Raw genomic sequence first — 22059 nt, forward strand, 5'->3', positions numbered from 1 at the left:
GCAACTTACCTACAAATAACCTAACTTTCAAATTACGAAACCCATCATTACTATCTTTTATTTCCTGTTTCTATTCTTAGGGAAGGTAATAGCCACATTGACAGTGTTTAGCAAGTATAAATGTCCAATAAACTATGTAACAAATAGTAAATAAAGAGGGACTACACCAAAATCACTACAAATAACCATGAGGTAAGTTTCAAGCCACAGCATATATTGCTGACAATATGGAATTTCTCTTTAAGGCACACGATGGGGGATTCAACAAGCTCAGGGCATAAGAACAGACACTTGAACCACCCTGGCCAACAGAGGAGTGCAATGCAATAAACTGTTGGTCTGTGATGATGTGAGAGCAGTGCACCCTCTGGTCTCAAGAGTCTCTAGACCCTGGAGCTGTGAACCACAGAACACCTGGCTCTCGTTCCACAAAGGAGGAGGGTGAGACCTAAACAGACTGAATGCTTCATTGAGGTCCCACCATGGGCTGTGCAGATATTGTCCCATGTGGGGACACTGATCCTTGCTACACAGTGGCCACGGTTCAGACCCAACCTTCCTAGATCTGCTCTCGTGATCAATCTTTCTCATACCACACAGTGCCCCCATTCTGTGACTATCTCTCTCCTACTCATGTGCTTGGTCCTCTTGGGTCACAGGTTAGAGAAATCACCAAACACATCCAACAAGACTTTGCTACTTCTCTGCAATTAGCAAAACCCCAGATTCTGGCATTTCTGGTAAGATCTATAATAAACCCAGGGCTGAAAAACACCATATATCTCTGAAATCTGGGAATACTTTACAACTGGTATCTGTGCTACACAGTTTGAGTATGACTTTAGTTTTATTAAAGGTTCATTAAAAAGGGTGTCTTATATTCAATGAAATACTGTATTGAAAAACAAGATACTCAGCAAAAATTACACTTAATGATAAGAATCAACAAAACTCATTAACAACTGTATGTTATTATCTATTAATGTGAAATAGGTCTCTGAGTAGGGAGAAAATGTCTTAACTGTGATACTAGAAATACCCGTAAAAGGAAAAAATAATAAACTGGACTTCATCGAAGTAAGCAAGCTTCTGCTCTTTGAAAGAAACTGTTTTAAAAAACGAAAAGAGAAACCATAGGATGGGAGACAGTATTTGCAAGCCACACATCTCACCTCCTCCCCATTCGTTCATTAGTAACCCCAGTACAAGTAACATCCCTCAGAAGTGAACTGACCCTTACCCTCAACTTTTGAGGAAACATGAAAATCAAATACAAAAATACATACCACTTTCTTTCCAGAAGGTTCCCAGAGAGAAATATCTCCCCATGATGTATTATAAAAGTACTTCTCTCCTGGATCAAAGTCTTTAAGGTCCTTTCAAAATGGGAGAAAAAGAGAAAAATTATGCAATTTCAGCAGATAAATATTTCATTAGAACCTGATGGGATTACTTGGTACCTAAGAAATCTACATGGGAAAGTGAAGTGAAAACGCAGATCCTAGCCCTAACCGGTTTGGCTCAGTGGATAGAGCGTCGGCCTGCGGACTGAAGGGTCCCAGGTTTGATTCCAGTTAAGGGCATGTACCTTGGTTGCGGGCACATCCCCAGTAGGGGGTGTGCAGGAGGCAGCTGATCGATGTTACTCTCTCATCGATGTTTCTAACTCTCTATCCCTCTCTCTTCCTCTCTGTAAAAAAATCAATAAAATATATTTTTTTTAAAAAAGAAAGAAAATGCAGATCCTGAGCAAACTATGACAGAGCCATTAAGTATACATGAGTGGCCAGATTATTATGATCTCTGAATGCATAATAATCTGGCCACTCAGTGTATATCCTATGTAATAAAAGGCTAATATGCAAATTGTCCCCTTGACCAGGAGTTTGACCAGAACCGCCCATGTCCCCTCCCCGCTGGCCAGGCTAGCCGGACCCCACCCATGCACGAATTCATGCACCAGGCCTCTATATATATATAAAATACTGAGTGGCCAGATTACTATGTGTTCAGAGATCATAATAATCTGGCCACTCAGTGTATAAAACCCAAGGAATAGGCTGAAATAATTCAAGTTAAAATTATAGCTTCATAAGAAATAAATATATTTCCCACAAATAATTTTTAAAAGAAAAAAAAAACACACAGCAGCACACACCACCTTCCATCAGTGGTGAGTACTTTGGGGAAGAATTTCAGGTGCTGAGAGTATAAAGTGGGAGCTTCGAGTGTGTGCGAACCAAGGGCACCAGGTGTCGGCCACAAGGGGGACAGACCATGAAGACCAGGGTGTGTCGAACATGGCAGCAGGGGAGGAGACAGAAGGAGATGGTGTCACTGAGAACCTAGCAACCAGATATGATGGGAGTCCAGACTGAATCCTGGTTCAAACAAACTAAGTGTAAAAAATTTGGGGAAAAACTGGAGAAATCTGAACATAAACTGGGTAATAGGTAAGACAAACAATTATTTAATAACACAGAAAGATGAAAGAATCAGAAAAAAGCAAAGTAATAAAAAAGCATGGTCAATATGAGCTTAAATTGGTAAAGACTGCACACACACACACACACTAAGATGTTAATAATGGTAATCTCTGAATGGTAGAAACGTGGCATTTAAAATTTTATTTTCTAAAAAAAATAATTTTCTGTATTTTCTCTTTCACAGTTTATATCACTGTCCTTATAATAAATTTAATTTTAATCCTCACCTGAGGATATTTTTTAAATTGGTTTTTTAGAGAGTGAAGGAGATATATGTATATATATACTAGAGGCCCCGATGCATGAGGATTCGTGTAAGAATGGGCTTTCCTGCCCTAACAGGTTTGGCTCAGTGGATAGAGCGTCGGCCTGAGGACTGAAGGGTCCCAGGTTCGATTCCAGTCAAGGGTATGTACCTTGGTTGCGGGCACATCCCCAGTAGAGGATGTGCAGGAGGCAGCTGATCGATGTTTCTCTCTCATCGATGTTTCTAACTCTCTATCCCTCTCCCTTCCTCTCTGTAAAAAATCAATAAAATAAGTTTTAAAAAAAAAAAAAGAATGGGCCTTCCTTCCCCTGGCTGCCGGCACAGCCTTTGCTCTGGCTGGAACTACCTTTCCACCTTTGCTCCGGCCCTGAACCGCCTTTCTGCCTTCACGTAGGAGCCGCCTTTCCACCTTCCCACGCTGCCCAGAGGCCCGGAGCGGCTGGGGAGGTGCAGAACGCCTGCATCCTGCCCCCGGCCGCTAGGCACCTATGTATCCAAATTAACCTGCCATCTTTGTTGGGTTAATATGCATACCCACTCCTGATTGGCTGGTGGACGTTGCAAAGGTATGGTCAATTTGCATCTTTCTCTTTTATTAGTGTAGATCTATATATATATATATACACATCCATGTGAGAGAGAAACATCGATCGGTTGCCTCCTGTACACACCCCAATCAATCAAACCTGCAATCTTTTGGTGTACAGGACAATGCTCCAACCAACTGAGCCACCTGGCTAGGGGCAAAGGTCTTTTTAATATATTAACAAATATTAGTTAAGCCAAAGAAAGATAATTAATATAACTGCTGTTTCTGAATATACCTGTGTTAACACACTGCTTACCAAGTCAATTCAGAACTACAGAAAAGTACATATTATTACAAGTATTTAAGTTGGACATAGTATATTGTGAGGTTTGTAACATACAGAAATAAGACACATGACAACAGCACCAAGGCTGGAAGGGGAGGAAAAGCACACTGCTGTAAGGTTCTTACATCACATGTGAAGCAAACAGTATTATATTAGAAAGGTAAATGAAAGCACAGAGCTATTGAATCAATAAAGAAGATGAAAATGGAATTATAAAAAATATTCAATCTAAAAGAAAGCAGAAAAAGAAAAAAGGAACAAAGAACAGAGAGACAAGTAAAAACAAATAGCAAGATGGGAGATTTGAACCCAACCCTATTGATAATTACATTAAGTAGCAGAGGCTGTTAAACCATTTCTATAAAGGAGAAGATAAATGAAATCTTTATCAGCTATACAGTCTCTGACATAAGCACTCAATCCATCACTGTGCACAAAAGCAGCCAGAGACACTATAGAAATACTGACAAGCACGGCTATTTTCCACCAAGTTTATTTACAAAACAGCCAAATTTGGCCCATATTTGGGGCCATAGTTTGCCTACACTAGTTTGAAATACTCAAATTAAGAAACACAGACTGTCACATTGAGTATAAAAACAAGATCCAACCCTATGCTATTTACAAAAATCTCACTTTAAATAATAAAGACACAGACAGAATAAAAGTAAAAAGATTTAAAAAGGTATATCATGCTACCATTAATCAAAAGAGGCTGAAGGAGCTACACTGATATCAAACAAAGCAGATTTCAGCACGGGAAAAAGAATGTTAACAAGGCATGTGCCCTAGCCAGTTTGGCTCAGTGGATAGAGTGTCGGTTTGTGGACTGAAGTGTCCTGAGTTTGATTCCGGTCAAGGACACATGCCTGGGTTGCGGGCCTGATCCCCAGTGGGGGCCATGCAGGAGGCAACTGATAAATCACTTTCATCATTGATGTTTCTATCTCTTTCTCCCTCTCCCTTCCTCTCTGAAATCAATTTTTTTTAATATATTTTATTGATTTTTTACAGAGAGGAAGGGAGAGGGATAGAGAGTTAGAAACATCGATGAGAGAGAAGCATCGATCAGCTGCCTCCTGCACACCTCCTACTGGGGATGTGCCTGCAACCAAGGTACATGCCCTTGACCGGAATCGAACCTGGGACCCTTCAGTCCCCAGGCCGACGCTCTATCCACTGAGTCAAACCAGCCACGGCTGAAATCAATTTTTTAAAAAAATGGACTGAATGCCACTAACGACTTCACAAAATGACATTTATAGAACTCTCCACCAACAGTAAAATGCAATTCTTTTCAAATACGCATGATACACTTCCAAAGACAGGTCTCATGCTGGGCTATAAAATAAATCTCAATATATTTAAAAGGACTGAAATAATTATAAAGTACAATCTCTGACCAGAGCAAAATTAAATAAATCTGTAACAAAAAGATATCTAGCCCAGCTAGTGTGGCTCAGTGGTTGAGCGTCGACCCATGAACCAGGAGATCATAGTTTGATTCCAGGTCAGGCACATGCACAGGTTGAGAGTTCGATCTCCAGTAGAGGGCATGCAGGAGGCAGCCGTTCAATGATTCTCTCTCATCATTTATGTTTCTATCCCTCTGTCACTCTTCCTTCCTCTCTCTGAAATCAATAAAAACGTATTTTTAAAAAATGGTATCTAGAGAAAACCCAAAATTTCTAGAAATTAAACACATGGATCAAAGAAGAAATCACAAGGGAAATTAGAAAATATTTTAAACTAAATGAAAATGGAAACAATGAATCAGATGTATAGGATAGAGTTAAAAAGTGCTTCAGGAAAATTTGTGGCACTATTTCAGAAAATGAACTAAATAAACAAAAACAAGAATGATATAAACTGCCACCTTAAGAAATCGAATTTTAAAACTTCATAAATAAACCCTAAACAGAAAAATCCTATATAATAAAAGCCTAATATACACATTGTCCCTTCGGCCGGTCATTTTGGAGACTGGGAGTTAAACTGGGAATTCGACCGCTAGCTAGGATGTGCGCTGACCACCATGGGGTGGCGCGGTACATAGCGGGTGTCAGAGATACGCTACAATCTCTTGCCAGTTACCTGGGGGTAGAGGTGATGGGACGGAGGTACGGTAAGAATGCGAGTTATCTGCTGAGCTCATTCTCACTCCCCCTGCTACCCTTCCCCAGGACGCCAGGGCTCAGGTGCCGGCGTCCGCGAGGAGCCTGCCCCGTACCTGCACAGAGTCTTCTGGGTGAGCAGGGCCACAGCTGCCAGAACTGCAAGGGCCGGTTGGGCTCCCCATAGGTTCGCGCAGGAGCCGGTCTGTGAGGCTGGCTGGGAGAGAGCACATTGCCCGCCCGGCTTCAGTGCAGCACCACTAGGCAGCCCAGAGGCCCATGCTGTGCCCTGGCCCGCAGCGTCCTGCTGCACTCACTGCATCTCTGTGTGGGGACTCGGGCACCGTGACTCAGGTGAAGTGGGGCATGCGAGGGCCCGGGGACCCAGGTGCTGCCTAGGACCCAGAGGTCAGCTAGGACCTGCCCTTCCACACCAGAAGCTCACATTTTCATTGCTGGCCAGGCCTAGGGACCACACTTGTGCACAAATTTTGTGCACCGGACCTCTAGTGGAAAACATAAAAAGCAGAAATAAATAGAATAGGAAACAGACAATAGAGAAAAATCAAGGAAACCAAAACCTGTTTCTTGGAAAAGATCAGTAAAATTGATAAACTTCTGTTCAGATTGAACAGGAAAGTAAAGATGCGAATTACCAATATCAAAATAAAAGAGAGAACATCACTATGGCTCCTACAAGTAAGGAAATAACATAACTTTATGCCAATAAAGTTGTAATGAACAAATTCTTTTTTAAAAAAATATTTTTATTGATTTCAGAGAGAGGAAGGGAGAGGGAGAGAGAGAAACATCAATGATGAGAGAGAATCATTGATCGGCTGTCCTCCTGCACACCGCACACTGGGGATCAAGCCAGCAACCCTGGCATGTGCCCTTGACCAGAATCGAACCCAGGACCCTTCAGTCCATAGGCCAACGCTCTATCCACTGAGCCAAACCAGCTAGGGCGAACAAATTCTTAAAAGAAGATGAACTACCAAAGTTCACTCAAGCAAAACTAGGTAACCTGGTAGCCTGAGTTCTAGGGAAAAAACCGAATTCATAGTTAAAAACCATCCCACAAAGAAAACTCCAACCCTAGATGAGATACTACAGAAAATGAAAACTTCAGAACATATTCTCATGAACATAGATATAAAAATCCTTCACCAAAATTTTGCAAACCAATCCAATATGTGAAAAGGGCCAAGTGGAATTTATCTCAGGGATACGATTGGTTTAAGAGGTGGTTTTTTAATTAAAAAAACAAAACCCAAAACATATAATTCACCATATTAGACTAAAACACAGAAAAAAATTATCTTAATAGATGCAGAAAAATCACTTGACCAAATTCAACATCCAGTCATAATTTTTGCTTTCAGCAAATAAGGAACTTCCCCGAAAAAGGGATCTACAAAAGAGCAGAGCTAACCATCATATTGTATCATGCATGAGAAACTGAAACCCTCACACACTGTTAACAGCGTACACCATCACACAATTCGTTTGGATAAAGAACTAGCTGCTTCCTATAAAACTAAATATGCAATCTTACTAGAGGCCTGATGCACGAAGATTCATGAAAGAATAGGCCTTCCTGCCCTAACCAGTTTGGCTCAGTGGCTAGAGCGTCGGCCTGCGGACTCAGGGGTCCCAGGTTTGATTCCGGTCAAGGGCATGTGCCTCGGTTGTGGGCACATCCCCAGTGGGGAGTGTGCAGGAGGCAGCTGGTCGATGTTTCTCTCTCGTCGATGTTTCTAACTCTCTATCTCTCTCCTTTCCTCTCTGTAAAAAAATCAATAAAATGTATTTTTTTTTAAAAAAGAATAGGCCTTCCTCCCCCTGGCTGCCGGCACCGCCTTCGCTCTGGCCGGAGCCGCCTTCCACCTCTCGCGTCAATTTGCATATTCCCTCCTTATTGGCTTGGGCGCAACCATCTTTGTTGCAGATTTAGTCAATTTGCATATTTTGTCTTTATTAGATAGGATACTTCTACATCTAGATAATTTCCCCAGAGAAATCAAGACATGTCCACAAAAGTATTTTCATTAAGACTATTCATCGCCCTAGCTCAGTGGTCGGCAAACCGCAGCTCGCAAGCCACATGTGGCTCTTTGGCCCCTTGAGTGTGGCTCTTCCACAAAATACCACGGCCTGGGCAAGTCTATTTTGAAGAAGTGGTGTTAAAAGTTTAAGTTTAAAAAATTTGGCTCTCAAAAGAAATTTCAATTGCTGTACTGTTGATATTTGGCTCTGTTGACTAATGAGTTTGCCGACCACTGCCCTAGCTGGTTTGGCTCAGCTGGCCCTTGGACTGAAGGGTCTCAGGTTCGATTCCAGTCAAGGACATGTACTTCGGTTGCACGCTTAATCCTCAGCTCTGGTCAGGATGCATGCAGGAGGCAACCAACTGATGTAATGTGGTTTCTCTCGTATTGATGTTTCTCTCTCAGTCTCTCCCTCTCCCTTTGACTCGAGTGAGGATTGAAAAATAATAAATTTTTTAAAAGAATATTCATAATAAAAATCTTATTCATAATAACGAAAACCTGTAACAGCCTAAGTGTCCCACCACCAGGAGAAAGGATCTACAAACTAATCATTCATGCTGTTGAATACTACTTGGCAACAAAAGGACCAATCATACATACCACCACTGAGAAGACTCTTCCATGGAAATACATATTATTTCTTTTACATAAAATTGCACAACAGGCAAATCTAATCTACAGTGAAAATTTTCAGAATAGTGGTAACAAGTGGGGTGGGGGCAGTGACTGACTAGAAAAGGGCTTGAGGAATCGTTCTGGAATGATGGACTTCTTCTAGGTCTTCACAGAGACTTGTATAACATGAGTAAATGCATGTTAAAAACCATCATTAGAGACTCTGAAGGTGCATTTCACAGCATATAAAGTCTCCTCCCCAAAACTGAAAACAAAGACTAAACTCTGGATAGTGACACATATGCTGAAAGAATTTAGGGTGAAGTGTACTGATGCCTGCAACTTTCTTTGCAATGCATAAAAAAATAAAATGTAACAGCCCTGACCGGTGTGGCTCAGTTGGTTGGGTGTCATCCCATGTTACAGAACATGCATTGGTTGTGGGCTCGATCCCTATAGGGGGCCTACAGGAGGCAGCCAATTGATGTTTTGCACCCACATAAATGTTTCTCTCTCTCTAAAAATCGATTTTAAAACAAAAAGAACAGTGGGTGAAGATAGATACATATATATTAATTTTGTAGAATTTTGGTGGTAAGTAGATGGGTTTTCACTATATTATCCTTTCAAGATTATTGTAGGGTTAAATTTTTCAAAAGAAAACACTGGGAAGAGAAGCAGGAACAGTAATGTTATATCACAGGAGAGGAGGGAAAAGAGTTTAAAGGAAGGAATGCTTTCCAGAATGTCAGAAGCAGCAAAAAAGAGCTAGAAAGAAACAATTTTAAAAAGTATTAGAAAATAAATGAAAGGTATTAACAATATTTCAATATATTTTTGTAGGTAAGATTTAAAAACAGAATAATAAACATTTTAAAATCTATTTATATATATATATAGGTTTCCAAAGATTGCTATAGAAATGGCTTCAGATATAGTTCTCCAAAGATTACTGTAAGAGCTTTCCGTATATCATCAATTGAAATTTTCTCATTCTATACACATACACTTGTGTTCTTAGCTTGCTGCTTTTACACTCTGCAAATATTACTTAAATTCAAATACCTATTATTAATAGACTATGTGTATATTATCTACCTTCTCAATCTTGCATCCAAATAATTACCCTGCTATTGTACTCATGAAAGCCATATTTTAACACTGCTCCTGGGAAACTGGGTCTACGTAAGAGGTTCCACTTCAGTATCTCTCCCATCATTTTATTTCCAAACTAGAGGCCTGGTGCATGGATTCATGCACCGGTGGGGTCCCTCGGCCTGGCCTGTGACCTCTCGCAATCTGGGACTCCTCGGGGGATGTCAAACTGCCGATTTCGGCCCGGTCCCCGCAGGCCAGGGTGACGGACCCCACCGGTGCATGAATCCGGGACTCTAGTATGCATATACAATCTTTGGTAAATCTCTTCCCACCACCCCCTACCCCCCTGGCTCCTTCCCTCTGAGATTCATCAGTCTGTTCCATGTTTCCATGCCTGTGCATTGAGCATCTGCCCCCTGGTGGTCAGTGCGCATCATAGATACCGGTTGAATGGTCAAACGGTCGCTTAGACTTTTATATATATAGATGGGCTTTCAGTCAGGCAATTATTAAAAGTAGTTCTCTACTTGGGTTTTACTTTCATTGATTCATTTAAAAAAAATGTTTGTTAAATAAAATGTTTCTGTTAAGCTTCAGTATCCCAAACACAATTCTGACCAAAAGTAGTACAGTAGATAACAAAACAATGAGGTCCTTGTCTTCTTATACTCAAGGACCTCAAATATATTATTTGTGGGAGACAAATAATAAACAAGTAATTTTAGGTACTTGAGAGCTCTAAAGAAAAATAGAGCAATTAGAAGAGAATACAGTGGGAGAGGGTAGCATCTTAGAGGGAAGAGCTCTCTGGGGTGGTAATGTTTAAGCAGAGAACTCTATGGGTTCCTTTAGCATTAATGAGAATCCTGATAATTATTAGTCTTTCAGTATCAGACTGCCTTTTTATTTTTGTTTTTTTTTTTTGCTTTTTAAATGGAGGGGATTTTTTTAAAAATATTTTTTATTGACTCTTTACAGAGAGGAAGGGAGAGGGACAGAGAGTTAGAAACATCGATGAGAGAGAAACATCGATCAGCTGCCTCCTGCACACCTCCCACTGGGGATGTGCCCGCAACCAAGGTACATGCCCTTGACTGGAATCGAACCTGGGACCCTTTAGACTGCAGGCCAACGCTCTATCCACTGAGCCAAACCGGTCAGGGCCAGTATCAGACTGCCTTTTTAATAAATAATATCAATCTGGTTGAAAGTCTGACATTTGAAAATTAAGAAGCTGAACTCTTCACAGGCCAATAATACTTTGAATTAAGTTAACAAGTTTAAAAATTTCTAAGTAGACAGGGTCCCTATTTTGATAGTTATGAATAAAATATGCACAGAATTATCATTGGCTATAAGGCTACACAGCATGCCTTATTTAACAATTTTTATTTCTTTACTAGATGTGCCAGCCATATATTCTCAAGTTATAAGAAAGAATAAAATTATAATAGAACACAACTTATCAGTAGAGTGTGACTGCCACCTTAATTTTTAAACTTTTGTAAGACTAAATATATTAAGTTCACAAATCAGAAAAACAACACCCTATCATATCATGTATTTATCCCCATTTATTGATTCTCTAACAATCTTGAGAAATTAAATTAGGGTCTTCTTATGCTAAAATAATAAATAATTTAACATATTCTCCTCAAAGATAAAAAACAAATACACAGTTAACCCTTGACAACCCAGAGGTTAGTGGTCCTGACTCCCCTCTCCATCCCTCTGCCCACAGCAAAAAATCCACATTTTAACGTTCAATGCCCCCAAAGCATAGTTGTCCCTGGGCAACTACAGGGGATTGGTTCCAGGACCCCTTACAAATACCAAAATCTGGGGATGCTCAAGTCCCCTCTATAACATGGCCTAGATCAGTGGTCAGCAAACTCATTAGTCAACAGAGCCAAATATCAACAATACAACGATTGAAATTTCTTTTGAGAGCCAAATTTTTTAAACTTAAACTTCTTCTAACGCCACTTCTTCAAAATAGACTCGCCCAGGCCGTGGTATTTTGTGGAAGAGCACACTCAAGGGGCCAAAGAGCCGCATGTGGCTCGCGAGCCGCAGTTTGCCTACCCCTAAACCACGGCTCGCGAGCCACATGCAGCTCTCAACCACTGGCCTAGATCAATGCACACAGTTGGCCTCCCGCATCCACGATTCCCAACCACAGATCAGAAATACTGTTTTTGATCTGCAGTTGGTTGAACCTGTAGATGTGAAACCAAAAGGGCTGACTATATATTTATTGGAAAAAACTGTGTACCAATGGACCCATGAGGTTCAAATAACTGTTGTTCATGGGTCAACAGTATTTTAAAACTAATGACTAAATATAGCTTACATACTCAGTTTCTGAATGCTTTTATGCTTTATTTCTGGTATCTGAAAATGTCCTTTGTATACAGTTAATGCAGTACAATGTTCAAAGTAAAACTCTAATAAAGCAAATTAAAAATGCAAGTGCCTTGGCTGGTGTGGCTGTGATTAGAGCATCAACCAGTGCACTGAAGGGACATGAATTCAATTCCCAGTCAAGGACAAGTACCTGGGTTGCAGGTTCGATCCCCACCTCTCTTATCCTTGTCTGTCGGTCTCTATGTCAGTCTCTCTCTTTCCCCTACCCTCCCACTCTCTCTAAAAATCAATGGAAAAAATATATTCTTGGGTGAGACTTAACAACAAAAAAGCACACAAAACTTGCAATAAAAAAAAAAAAACTTAATGACCATAAAAAGCCCCTCATAAAAGTCACTTTAAAAACTTGTCTGCTGCCCTAGCTGGTTTGGCTCAGTGGATAGAGCATCCAGCTGCGGAATGAAAGGTCCCGGGTTCAGGGAGAAACCAAGATGGCGGCATAGGTAAACACCTAAACTGCTGCCTCGCACAACAATTTCAAAACTACAACTAAAAGACAAAACGGACATCAACCAGAACCACAGGAAGGCTGGCTGAGTGGAAATTCTACAATTAGAAGGAAAGAGAAAAGCACACTGAGACTCAGAGGATCTGCAGGAGGCAGAGGTACTGAGATGCGCGTACGGAGAGGACTGGCAACAGAGTGCGCGGCTGGCTTTCTCAAGCGGGAGGGAGACAAAAGCACCCAACTGCGCTGAACTCCAGTTCCGGGCGAGACTCTGGGGACCCAGACTCATATGGGGGAGTCTGGACTGTCGGGAAAGAGAAAAGCACACTGAGACTCAGAGGAACTGTGGAAGGCAGAGGTATCGAGGCGCGCGCAGAGAGGGCGGGCAACTAAGTACGCGGCTGGCTTTTTCAAGCGGGAGGGAGACAAAAGCTCCCGACTGCACTGAACTCCAGTTCTGGGCGAGACTCTGGGGACCCAGACTCATTCGGGGAGAAACTGGACTGGCTGGCAGTGGGCGGAACTCGAGGGCGGCTTTCTCTCAGAGGTGCTTGCAGCGATTACCACGGGACACTAAGACAAAGGGGCCTATTAGGGCAGGGCTGACGGGAAACTAAGGCTGTCTCCTCGCCCCATCCAAGCTGAGCACAGAGGCTTTTGCAAGCCTTGTCTCATAACGGTGTCTCCAGCACAGACACAGCTGATCCTCACTGCCAGTTGGCCTGGAGGTCAATTCCTCCCAGTGATACCAACAACAATCAAGGCTTAACTACAACAAGACTGTGCACACAGCCCACAAAGGGGTGCACCAAGAGTGCCCACCTCAGGTAACGGGGGAGGCTGAGCCACTGGGCCCTATAGGACACCTACCACACAAAGCCACTCTATCAACTCAGGGAAGCAGCCAAAATGCAGAGACAAAGAAACAGATCACAAATGAAAGAAATGGAGGAAAGCAAACGACTGGATATAGAGTTCAAAACCACGGTTATAAGGTTTTTCAAGAATTTTCTGGAAAAGGCCGATAAATTTAGCGAGACCCTCGAGGATATGAAAAAGGACCAACTAAAAATTAAGCATACACTGACTGAAATAAAAAATATTATACAGAGATCCAACAGCAGACTAGAGGGCCGCAAGAATCAAGTCAAAGATTTGAAATACAAAGAAGAAAAAAATACTCAACCGGAAAAGCAAAAAGAAAAAAGAATCCAAAAATATGAAGATAGTGTAAGGAGCCTCTGGGACAACTTCAAGCGTACCAAGATCAGAATTATGGGCATGCCAGAAGAAGACAGAGAGCAAGATACTGAAAACCTATTTGAAGAAATAATAACCGAAAACTTCCCCCACCTGGTGAAAGAAATAGGCTTACAAGTCCAGGAAGCACACAGAACCCCAAACAAAAGGAATCCAAAGAGGACCACACCAAGACACATCATCATTAAAATGCCAAGAGCAAAAGACAAAGAGAGAATATTAAAAGCAGCAAGAGAAAAAGTTAGTTACCTACAAGGGAGCACCCATACGACTGTCAGCTGATTTCTCAACAGAAACTATGCAGGCCAGAAGGGAGTGGCAAGAAATATTCAAAGTGATGAATAGCAAGAACCTACAACCAAGATTACTCTACCCAGCAAAGCTATCATTCAGAATTGAAGGGCAGATAAAGAGCTTCACAGATAAGAAAAAGCTAAAGGTGTTCATCACCACCAAACCAGTATTATATGAAATGCTGAAAGGTATTCTTTAAGAAGAGGAAGAAGAAAAGGATCCAAGATGGCGGCGTAGGTAAACACCTAAACCACTGCCTCGCACAACAATTTTAAAACTGCAACTAAAAGACAAAACGTCTATCACCCAGAACCACGGGAAAGGTGGCTGAGTGGAAGTTTTACAACTAGAAGGAAAGAGAAAACAGCATCGCGCGCCTCTGTACCTCAGCTTTTTACCTCTACCATCGGGTCGGAAAGTGAGGGTGGCTTGCTTGAAGGGCTGCGCGCAGGAATAATTGTTTACTGTGCTGGGGCGCAGGACGCGGGGACACGGTCGGAGACGCAGAGCAGGCTAACTGGCAGCCATCGCTGTTTGCCACGCCCTAGCCTAGTGATGCCCTGAGACCCTGCCCCGCACAATCTACAAACCCACCCAAGCTCCAAGCAGCGGCTTTAGCATATGAATGGCCTGCCCTATTGCAGCTTAACCTAGCAAACTTGCAGCCCTGATCAGACAGCTCCAAAACCTCCAAACCCCAAGCAAAGAGGAGAAAACTGTAGTTCTCGCTGTAGCTCCTGCTGGGTGGCCTCACACAGTAGCTGACCTGCACCCCACTGGAGATCCAGAAGCCAGTGTACGTAGTGGTCAGTGTGAGACACCAGATTTCAACTCCTAACATCCATAAGTGACACATTCAAGAGGCAGACTCAGTGAGCACCAAAGCCCCACAGAAACAAGTCCTGCACCATAAGCGTGTCTCCAGCGCAGCAGTTCTTCCCTTATAGACACAGCGAATCCTCACAGCCAATTGGCCTGAAGGTCAATTCCTCCCAGTGTACCAACAGCAATCAAGGCTTAACTACACCAAGACTTTGCACTCAGCCCACAAAGGGGTGTATCAAGAGCGTCCACCTCAGGTGATTGGGGAGGCTGAGCTACTGGCCCCTATAGGTCACCTACCACACAAAGCCACTCCATCAACACAGGGAAGCAGCAAAATGCGGAGACAAAAAAAGATGTCACGAAAGAAAGAAATGGAGGAGAGCAAACTACTGGACAACATAGAGTTCAGAACCACATTTATAAGGTTACTCAAGAATCTTCTAAAAACCGCCAAGAAACTTGATGAGACCTCCGAGGAGCTTAGTGAGACCTTAAAGGACCTTAATGAGAATGCCAAAAAAATGGAAAAGGACAAGTCAGAAATTAAGCATACACTGTCTAAAATAAAGAATATACAGAAACTCAACTGTAGATCAACATACCCCAAGAATCAAACCAAAGATCTGAAATATAAGAAAACAAAAAACACCCAACCAGAAAAACAAAAAGAAAAAAGAATCCAAAAATATGAACATAATGTAAGAAGCCTCTGGGACAACTATAAGCGTACCAACATCCGAATTTTTGGGGTGCCAGAAGAAGAGAGAGAGCAAAATACTGAAAACCTATTAGAAGAAATAATGACAGAAAACTTTCCCTACCTGGCGAAAGAAATAGACTTACAAGTTCAGGAAGCGCACAGAACCCCGTACAAGAGGAATCCAAAGAGGACCACACCAAGACACATCATAATTAAAATGCCAAGGGCAAAAGACAAAGAGAGAATCTTGAAAGCAGCAAGAGAAAAACGGTTAGTTACCTACAAGGGAGCACCCATACGACTGTCAGCTGATTTCTCAGCAGAAACTATGCAGGCCAGAGGGGAGTGGCAAGAAATATTCAAAGTGACGAACAGCAAGAACCTACAACCAAGATTATTCTACCCAGCAAAGCTATCATTCAGAATTGAAGGGCAGGTAAAGAGCTTCACAGACAAGAAAAAGCTAAAGGAGTTCATCACCACCAAACCAGGATTACATGAAATGCTGAAAGGTATTCTTTAAGAAGAGGAAGAAGAAGAAAAAGGTAAAGATAAAAATTATGAACAACAAAATGACATCAAATACATACCTACCAACAAGTGAATCTAAAAATCAAGTGAATAAAAAATCTAAAAAAATAAAAAAAAAATCTGAAGAACAAAATGAACTGGTGAATATAATAGAATCAGGAACATAGAAAGGGAGTGGACTGACAATTCACAGGGGGAAGGGGGTGTGAGGGGTGCGTGAAGAGTTTGGACAAAAATCTTACACCTATGGATGAAGACAGTGGCGGGGGGTAAAGGCATGGGGTGGGGTGGGGAATCAGGTGGAGGGGAGCTATGGAGGAAAAAAAAGAGGAACACCTGTAATAATCTGAACAATAAAGATTTATTTTTTTAAAAAGTGGGGAAAAAAAAGAAGAGGAAGAAGAAGAAAAAGGTAAAGATAAAGATTATGAACAACAAATACATATCTATCAACAAGTGAATCTAAAAATCAAATGAGTAAAAAATCTGATGAACAGAATAAACTGGTGAATATAATAGAATCAGGGGCATAGAAAGGGAGTGGACTGACAATTCCTGGGGGGAAAGGGGTGTCGGGGGTGTGGGGGGTGTGGGAAGAGAATGGACTAAATTCGTACACCTATGGATGAGGACAGTGCAGGGGGTTTGGGGGGTAAGGGCAGAGGGTGGGGTGGGAACCGGTTGGAGGGGAGCTATGGAGGAAAAAAGATTAACAATTGTAATAGTATGAACAATAAAGATTTATTAAAATAAACATTAAAAAAAAGAAAGCTCCGGGGTACAATTTCAGTCAAGGGCACATGCAGGCTGGATTCCCAGTAGAGGGAGTGCAGGAAACAGCTAATCAATGATTCTCTCTTATCACTGATGTTTCTATCTCTCTCCTCCAATTCCTTCCTCTCTAAAATCAATAAAAATATACTTTTAAAAAAACAAACTTGTCTGCTCTTAATCTATTACTGATATCCTCTTACCTTCAGCAATTCCTTGCAGCTGTCAAGCCCAATATCCACAAGAATTCCTTTCACCTTTTTTCGTACCTTCCTGATGTTGTCAAGATTTTCCACAGGAATTTGAAACATTTTTGGAATTTTCCTTAGAAAGAAAGAAAAGAAAACTGTAATAAGTAACAGGATTGGTAAAACACTGAGAGTAATTTTCAACAAATCATGCTGGGACAACTAGTTATCCACATGCAAAAGAATGAAGTTGCACTTTAAAAAAATTTTTTTAAATATATTTTTATTGATTTCAGAAAGGGAGAGGGAGTGATAGAAACATCAATGATGCGAGAGAATCACTGATAGGCTGCCTCCTGCACGCCCCTACTGGGGATCAAGCCCACAACCAAAGCATGTACCCTTTACCGGAATCGAACCGGGACCCTTCAGTCTGCAGGCTGACACTCTATCCAGTGACCCAAACTGGCTAGGGCTGAAGTTGCACTTTTTGCTCACACCATACAAAAAAATCAACTCAAAATGGGTCATACACCTCCACCTAAGAGCTAAAATTTTTTAAACTGTCAGAAATAAACAAGCAGAAATCTTCATGACCTTGGATTTGGCAATGGATTCTTAGATATGACACCAAAAAGCAACAAAAGAAAAACTAGGTAAGTTGGACTTCAGGAAAATTTAAAACTTTGGTTCTTCAGCCCTGCCAGTAAGGCTCCATGGTTGAGTGTCAACTTATGAACCAGGTCATGGTTCGATTCCCAGTCAGGACACATGCCCAGGTTCAGGCTCGATCCCCAGTAGGGGGCATGCAGGAGGCAGCCAATCAATGATTCTCTTATCATTGATGTTTTTATCTCTCTCTCCCTCTCCCTTTCTCTTCTCTTTAAAATCAATTTAAAAATATATAAATAAATAAAACAATGTTGTGCTTCAAAGGAAACCACGCAAAAAGCAAAAAGAAAATCCACAGGAGAAACCAAGATGGCGGCATAGGTAAACACCTAAACTGCTGCCTCGCACAACAATTTCAAAACTACAACTAAAAGACAGAACGGACACCATCCAGAACCACAGGAAAGCAGGCTGAGTGAAAATTCTACAACTAGAAGGAAGGAGAAAAGCTCACAGAGAATTGGAGGTACGGCAAAGGGGCTTTGTGCGCGCAGAGAGGAAGGGCGGCTGAGAGCTTGGCTGACTTCCTCTGGCGGAAGGGGGAAGGAAGCCTCGGACCGCGAGCTGGGAAAGGCAGAAGTCTGAAGGCGCACACGGGCCAGTGCGCACAAAGGCTGCGGAGGTAGCCATAGGCTTTCCCTAGTGAAAGGGAGTCAGAGGATCCTGACCGAGCCCCAGTTCTGACTGCAGTGAAAGCCGGTTCCAGGCGAGCCCCTGGGGACCCACGCTCTTGTAGGGGGAGTCTGGACTCTCGGGCGGAGACTCAGGAGCCGGGGAAGGTGGAGGACTGAAAGTGCGCACACGCGCCGCGCCGGTGCGCAAAAAGGCTGCGGGGGTTGCCACAGGCTTTCCCTAGTGGAGGGGAGTCAGAGGATTCTGACTGCACCGAGCCCCAGTTCTGACTGCAGTGACCCCAGTTCCAGGCGAGCCCCTGGGGACCCACGCTCTTGTGGGGGGAGTCTGGACTCTCAGGCGGAGACTCGAGCTGGGGAAGGCGGAGGACTGAAAGCGCACATGCGCGCAGGGGCGGGGCTGACAGGAAGCCAAGACTGAGACTCCACCCCATCCAAGCTGAGCACAGAGGCTATTGCAATTTGGCAAGTCTAATCCTATAAGGCTGTCTCCAGCACCGAACTTCTCCCAGCATAGACACAGCTGATCCTTACAGCCAACTGGCCCGGAGGTCAATTCTTCCCAGTGATACCAACAACAATAAAGACTTAATTACAACAAGGCTGTACACACAGTACACAAAGGGGTGCACCAAGAGTGTCCACCTCAGGTTAACTGGGGAAGCAGACCCACTGGGCCATATTGGAAACCTAGCACAAATATCTACCTTACCAACTCAGGGATCCAGTGAAAATGCGGGGTCAAAGAATCAGATCACAAACGAAAGAAATGGAGGAAAACAAACGACTGGATATAGAATTCAAAACCACCGTTATAAGACTTTTTAAGAATATCCTAGAAAAGGCCGATAAATATAACGAGACCCTCGAAGATATGAAAAAGGACCAACTAGAAATTAAACATACACTGACTGAAATAAAAAATATTATACAGAGACCCAGAAACAGAATAGAGGAACACAAGAATCAAATCAAAGAATTGAAATACAAAGAAGCAAAAAACACTCAACCGAAAAAGCAAAAAGCCAAAAAAAAAATCCAAAAAGTTGAAGATAATGTAAGAAGACTCTGGGACAACTTCAAGCGTACCAACATCAGAATTATGGGGGTGCCAGAAGAAGAGAGAGAGCAAGATACTGAAAACCTATTTGAAGAAATAATGACCGAAAACTTCCCCCACCTGGTGAAAGAAATAGACTTACAAGTCCAGGAAGCCCACAGAACCCCAAACAAAAGGAATCCAAAGAGGACCACACCAAGACACATCATAATTAAAATGCCAAGAGCAAAAGACAAAGAGAGAATATTAAAAGCAGCAAGAGAAAAACAGTTAATTACCTACAAGGGAGCACCCATACGACTGTCAGCTGACTTCTCAACAGAAACTATGCAGGCCAGACGGGAGTGGCAAGAAATTTTCAATGTGATGAATAGCAAGAACCTACAACCAAGATTACTCTACCCAGCAAAGCTATCATTCAGAATTGAAGGGCAGATAAAGAGCTTCACAGATAAGAAAAAGCTGAAGGAGTTCATCACCACCAAACCAGTACTATATGAAATGCTGAAAGGTATTCTTAAAGAAGAGGAAGAAGAAAAAAGTAAAGAGAAAAAAAATTATGAACAACAAATACATATCTATCAACAAGCCAACCTAAAAATCAAGTGAATTAAAAACCTGAGGAGCAGAATAATCTGGTGAATATAATAGAATCAGGGGCATAGAAAGGGAGTGGGCTGATAATTCTCAGGGGGAAAGGGGTATGGGGGGGTTCATGAAGAGAATGGACAAAAATCATACACCTATGGATGAGGACAGTGGGGGGGAGGTAAGGGCAGAAGGTGGGGTGGGAAAGGGGTGGAGGGGAGCTATGGGGGGAAAAAGGAGAAATAATTGTAATAATCTGAATAAAGATTTATTTAAAAAAATAAAAATAAAAATAAAAAAAAAAATAAAAAAAAAAAATAAAAAAAAAAAAAAAAAAAAAAAAAAAAAGAAAATCCACAAAATGGGAGAAATTTTTACAAATCTTATTTCTGATAAGGAACTTATACCCAGACTATAAAAAGAACTCTGATAACTCAATAATTAAACCAATATCCAAACCTAAAAATGGGCAAAGGATCTAAAGAAGTAGCTACTATACAAATGGCCGTTAAGCACATGAAAAGATGCTAAACAGCCATGTGGAAATGCAAATGGAACCATAATGAGATACTTCTTTATACCTATTAGGATGGCTGTAATTTTGAAAAAAGTAAAGAACAAGTGTTGGCAAGGATGTAGGGAAACTGATTTCCCCTACATCGCTGGCAATAAAATGGTATAGCCAGTTTGGAGGACAGTCTGGCAGTTCCTCAAAGGATTAAATACACAAGCACCATATGAGCCAGCAATTCCACCAAAGAGAAGTGAGAAACATGCATCCAAACAAAAACTGCAAGAATGTTCACAGTAACACTATTCTTTTTTTTTTTTTTTACAAATTTTTTCTTTTTTTTATTGTCTAAAATTTTACATCTCTTTTTTCCCCAATTGACTGACCCCCGCCATTCCTACCCCAGGCAAGCCCCCACCGCCCCAGTCTCTGTGTCCATTGGTTATGTTAATATGCATGCATACAAGTCCTTTGGTTGCTCTCTAACCCCTCCTCCCCTACCATTTGTCTCTAGATCGATCTATTCTAGCTCATCAAATTACGTTGATCATTATATCACACATATGAGTGAGATCATGTGATATTTATCTTTCTCCGACTCGCTTATTTCGCTTAGCATAATGCTCTCCAGTTCCATCCATGTTGTTGCAAATAGTAAAAGTTCCTTCTCTTTTATAGCGGCATAGTATTCCATTGTGTAGATGTACCACAGTTTTTTAATCCACTCATCTGCTGATGGGCACTTAGGCTGTTTCCAAATCTTAGATATGGTAAACTGTGCTGCCTATGAACATAGGGGTGAATATATCCTTTCTGATTAGTGTTTCTAGTTTCTTGGGATACAGTCCTAGAAGTGGGATTACTGGGTCAAATGGGAGTTCCATTTTTAACTTTTTGAGGAAACTCCATACTGTCTTCCACAGTGGCTGCACCAGTCTGCATTCCCACCAGCGGAATAGCACTATTCTTAATAGCCAAAAAGTAGAAATAACCCATAAGTCCATCAACTGGTGAACGGATAAAAAACAAAATGTGGTGCATTCATAAAATGGAATATTATTTGGCCCTAAAAAGAAATGAAGCATTCACTAGGCTACAATGTGGATGAGCCTTGAGGAACATGATGCTCAATGATAGAAGCCAGACATAAAGGATCAAGTGGTCTGATTCCATTTACATGAAATGTTCAGAACAGAGAAATTATATATACAAGCAGAAGGTACAACATTGGTTGCCTAGGCTGAGAAAATGAAGGCTGAGGGGAGGCTGAGAAGAACTGGGAGATGATGGCTGAGGGGAACAGTTTCTTTTTGGAATAACAGTGTCCTAAAACTGACTGTGGTGATAGCTGCACCACTCTGCAAATATACTAAAAGCCATTGAATTGTACACTTTAAATAGGTGAATTATATGGTATGTAAATTACATCTCAAAAAATCTGTTTTTTAAAATATCTGAAAAGGCATAAAATTAAAATAAACCCTTGATACTTGACTGGAAAAGAAGGCACAGGTGTGACCTTAACTGCTTTTAATATATACACAGATAAAAATAAATGTGTGAACATTCCATAGCTCTGCCCACTAAAAGAGCCTAGAAGCAGTTTCCCAGCCCAACAGCAGTTTGAGCACTCCTATGACCC

At 41.7% G+C, this 22059-nt stretch overlaps 1 protein-coding gene across 4 annotated transcripts in view; it reads right to left on the bottom strand.

The window, feature by feature from the left end:
- The window catches only part of ADNP2 (ADNP homeobox 2), a 38388-nt gene that overhangs the window by 10094 nt on the left and 6235 nt on the right, over positions 1-22059 (bottom strand). For all 4 annotated transcript variants that reach the window (XM_080684500.1, XM_080684498.1, XM_080684499.1 and 1 more), the window contains exons 2-3: positions 16970-17090; positions 1287-1376 (exon numbers count right to left, since the gene is read on the bottom strand). In XM_080684500.1, the coding sequence (XP_080540626.1) occupies positions 1287-1376; positions 16970-17077 (198 nt within the window). In that variant the 5' untranslated portion in view covers positions 17078-17090. The remainder of the gene's footprint in view (positions 1-1286; positions 1377-16969; positions 17091-22059) is intronic.

This window comes from Plecotus auritus (assembly GCF_963455305.1).
Source record: "Plecotus auritus genome assembly, chromosome: 8".
In the NCBI taxonomy this organism is placed as follows: domain Eukaryota; kingdom Metazoa; phylum Chordata; class Mammalia; order Chiroptera; family Vespertilionidae; genus Plecotus; species Plecotus auritus.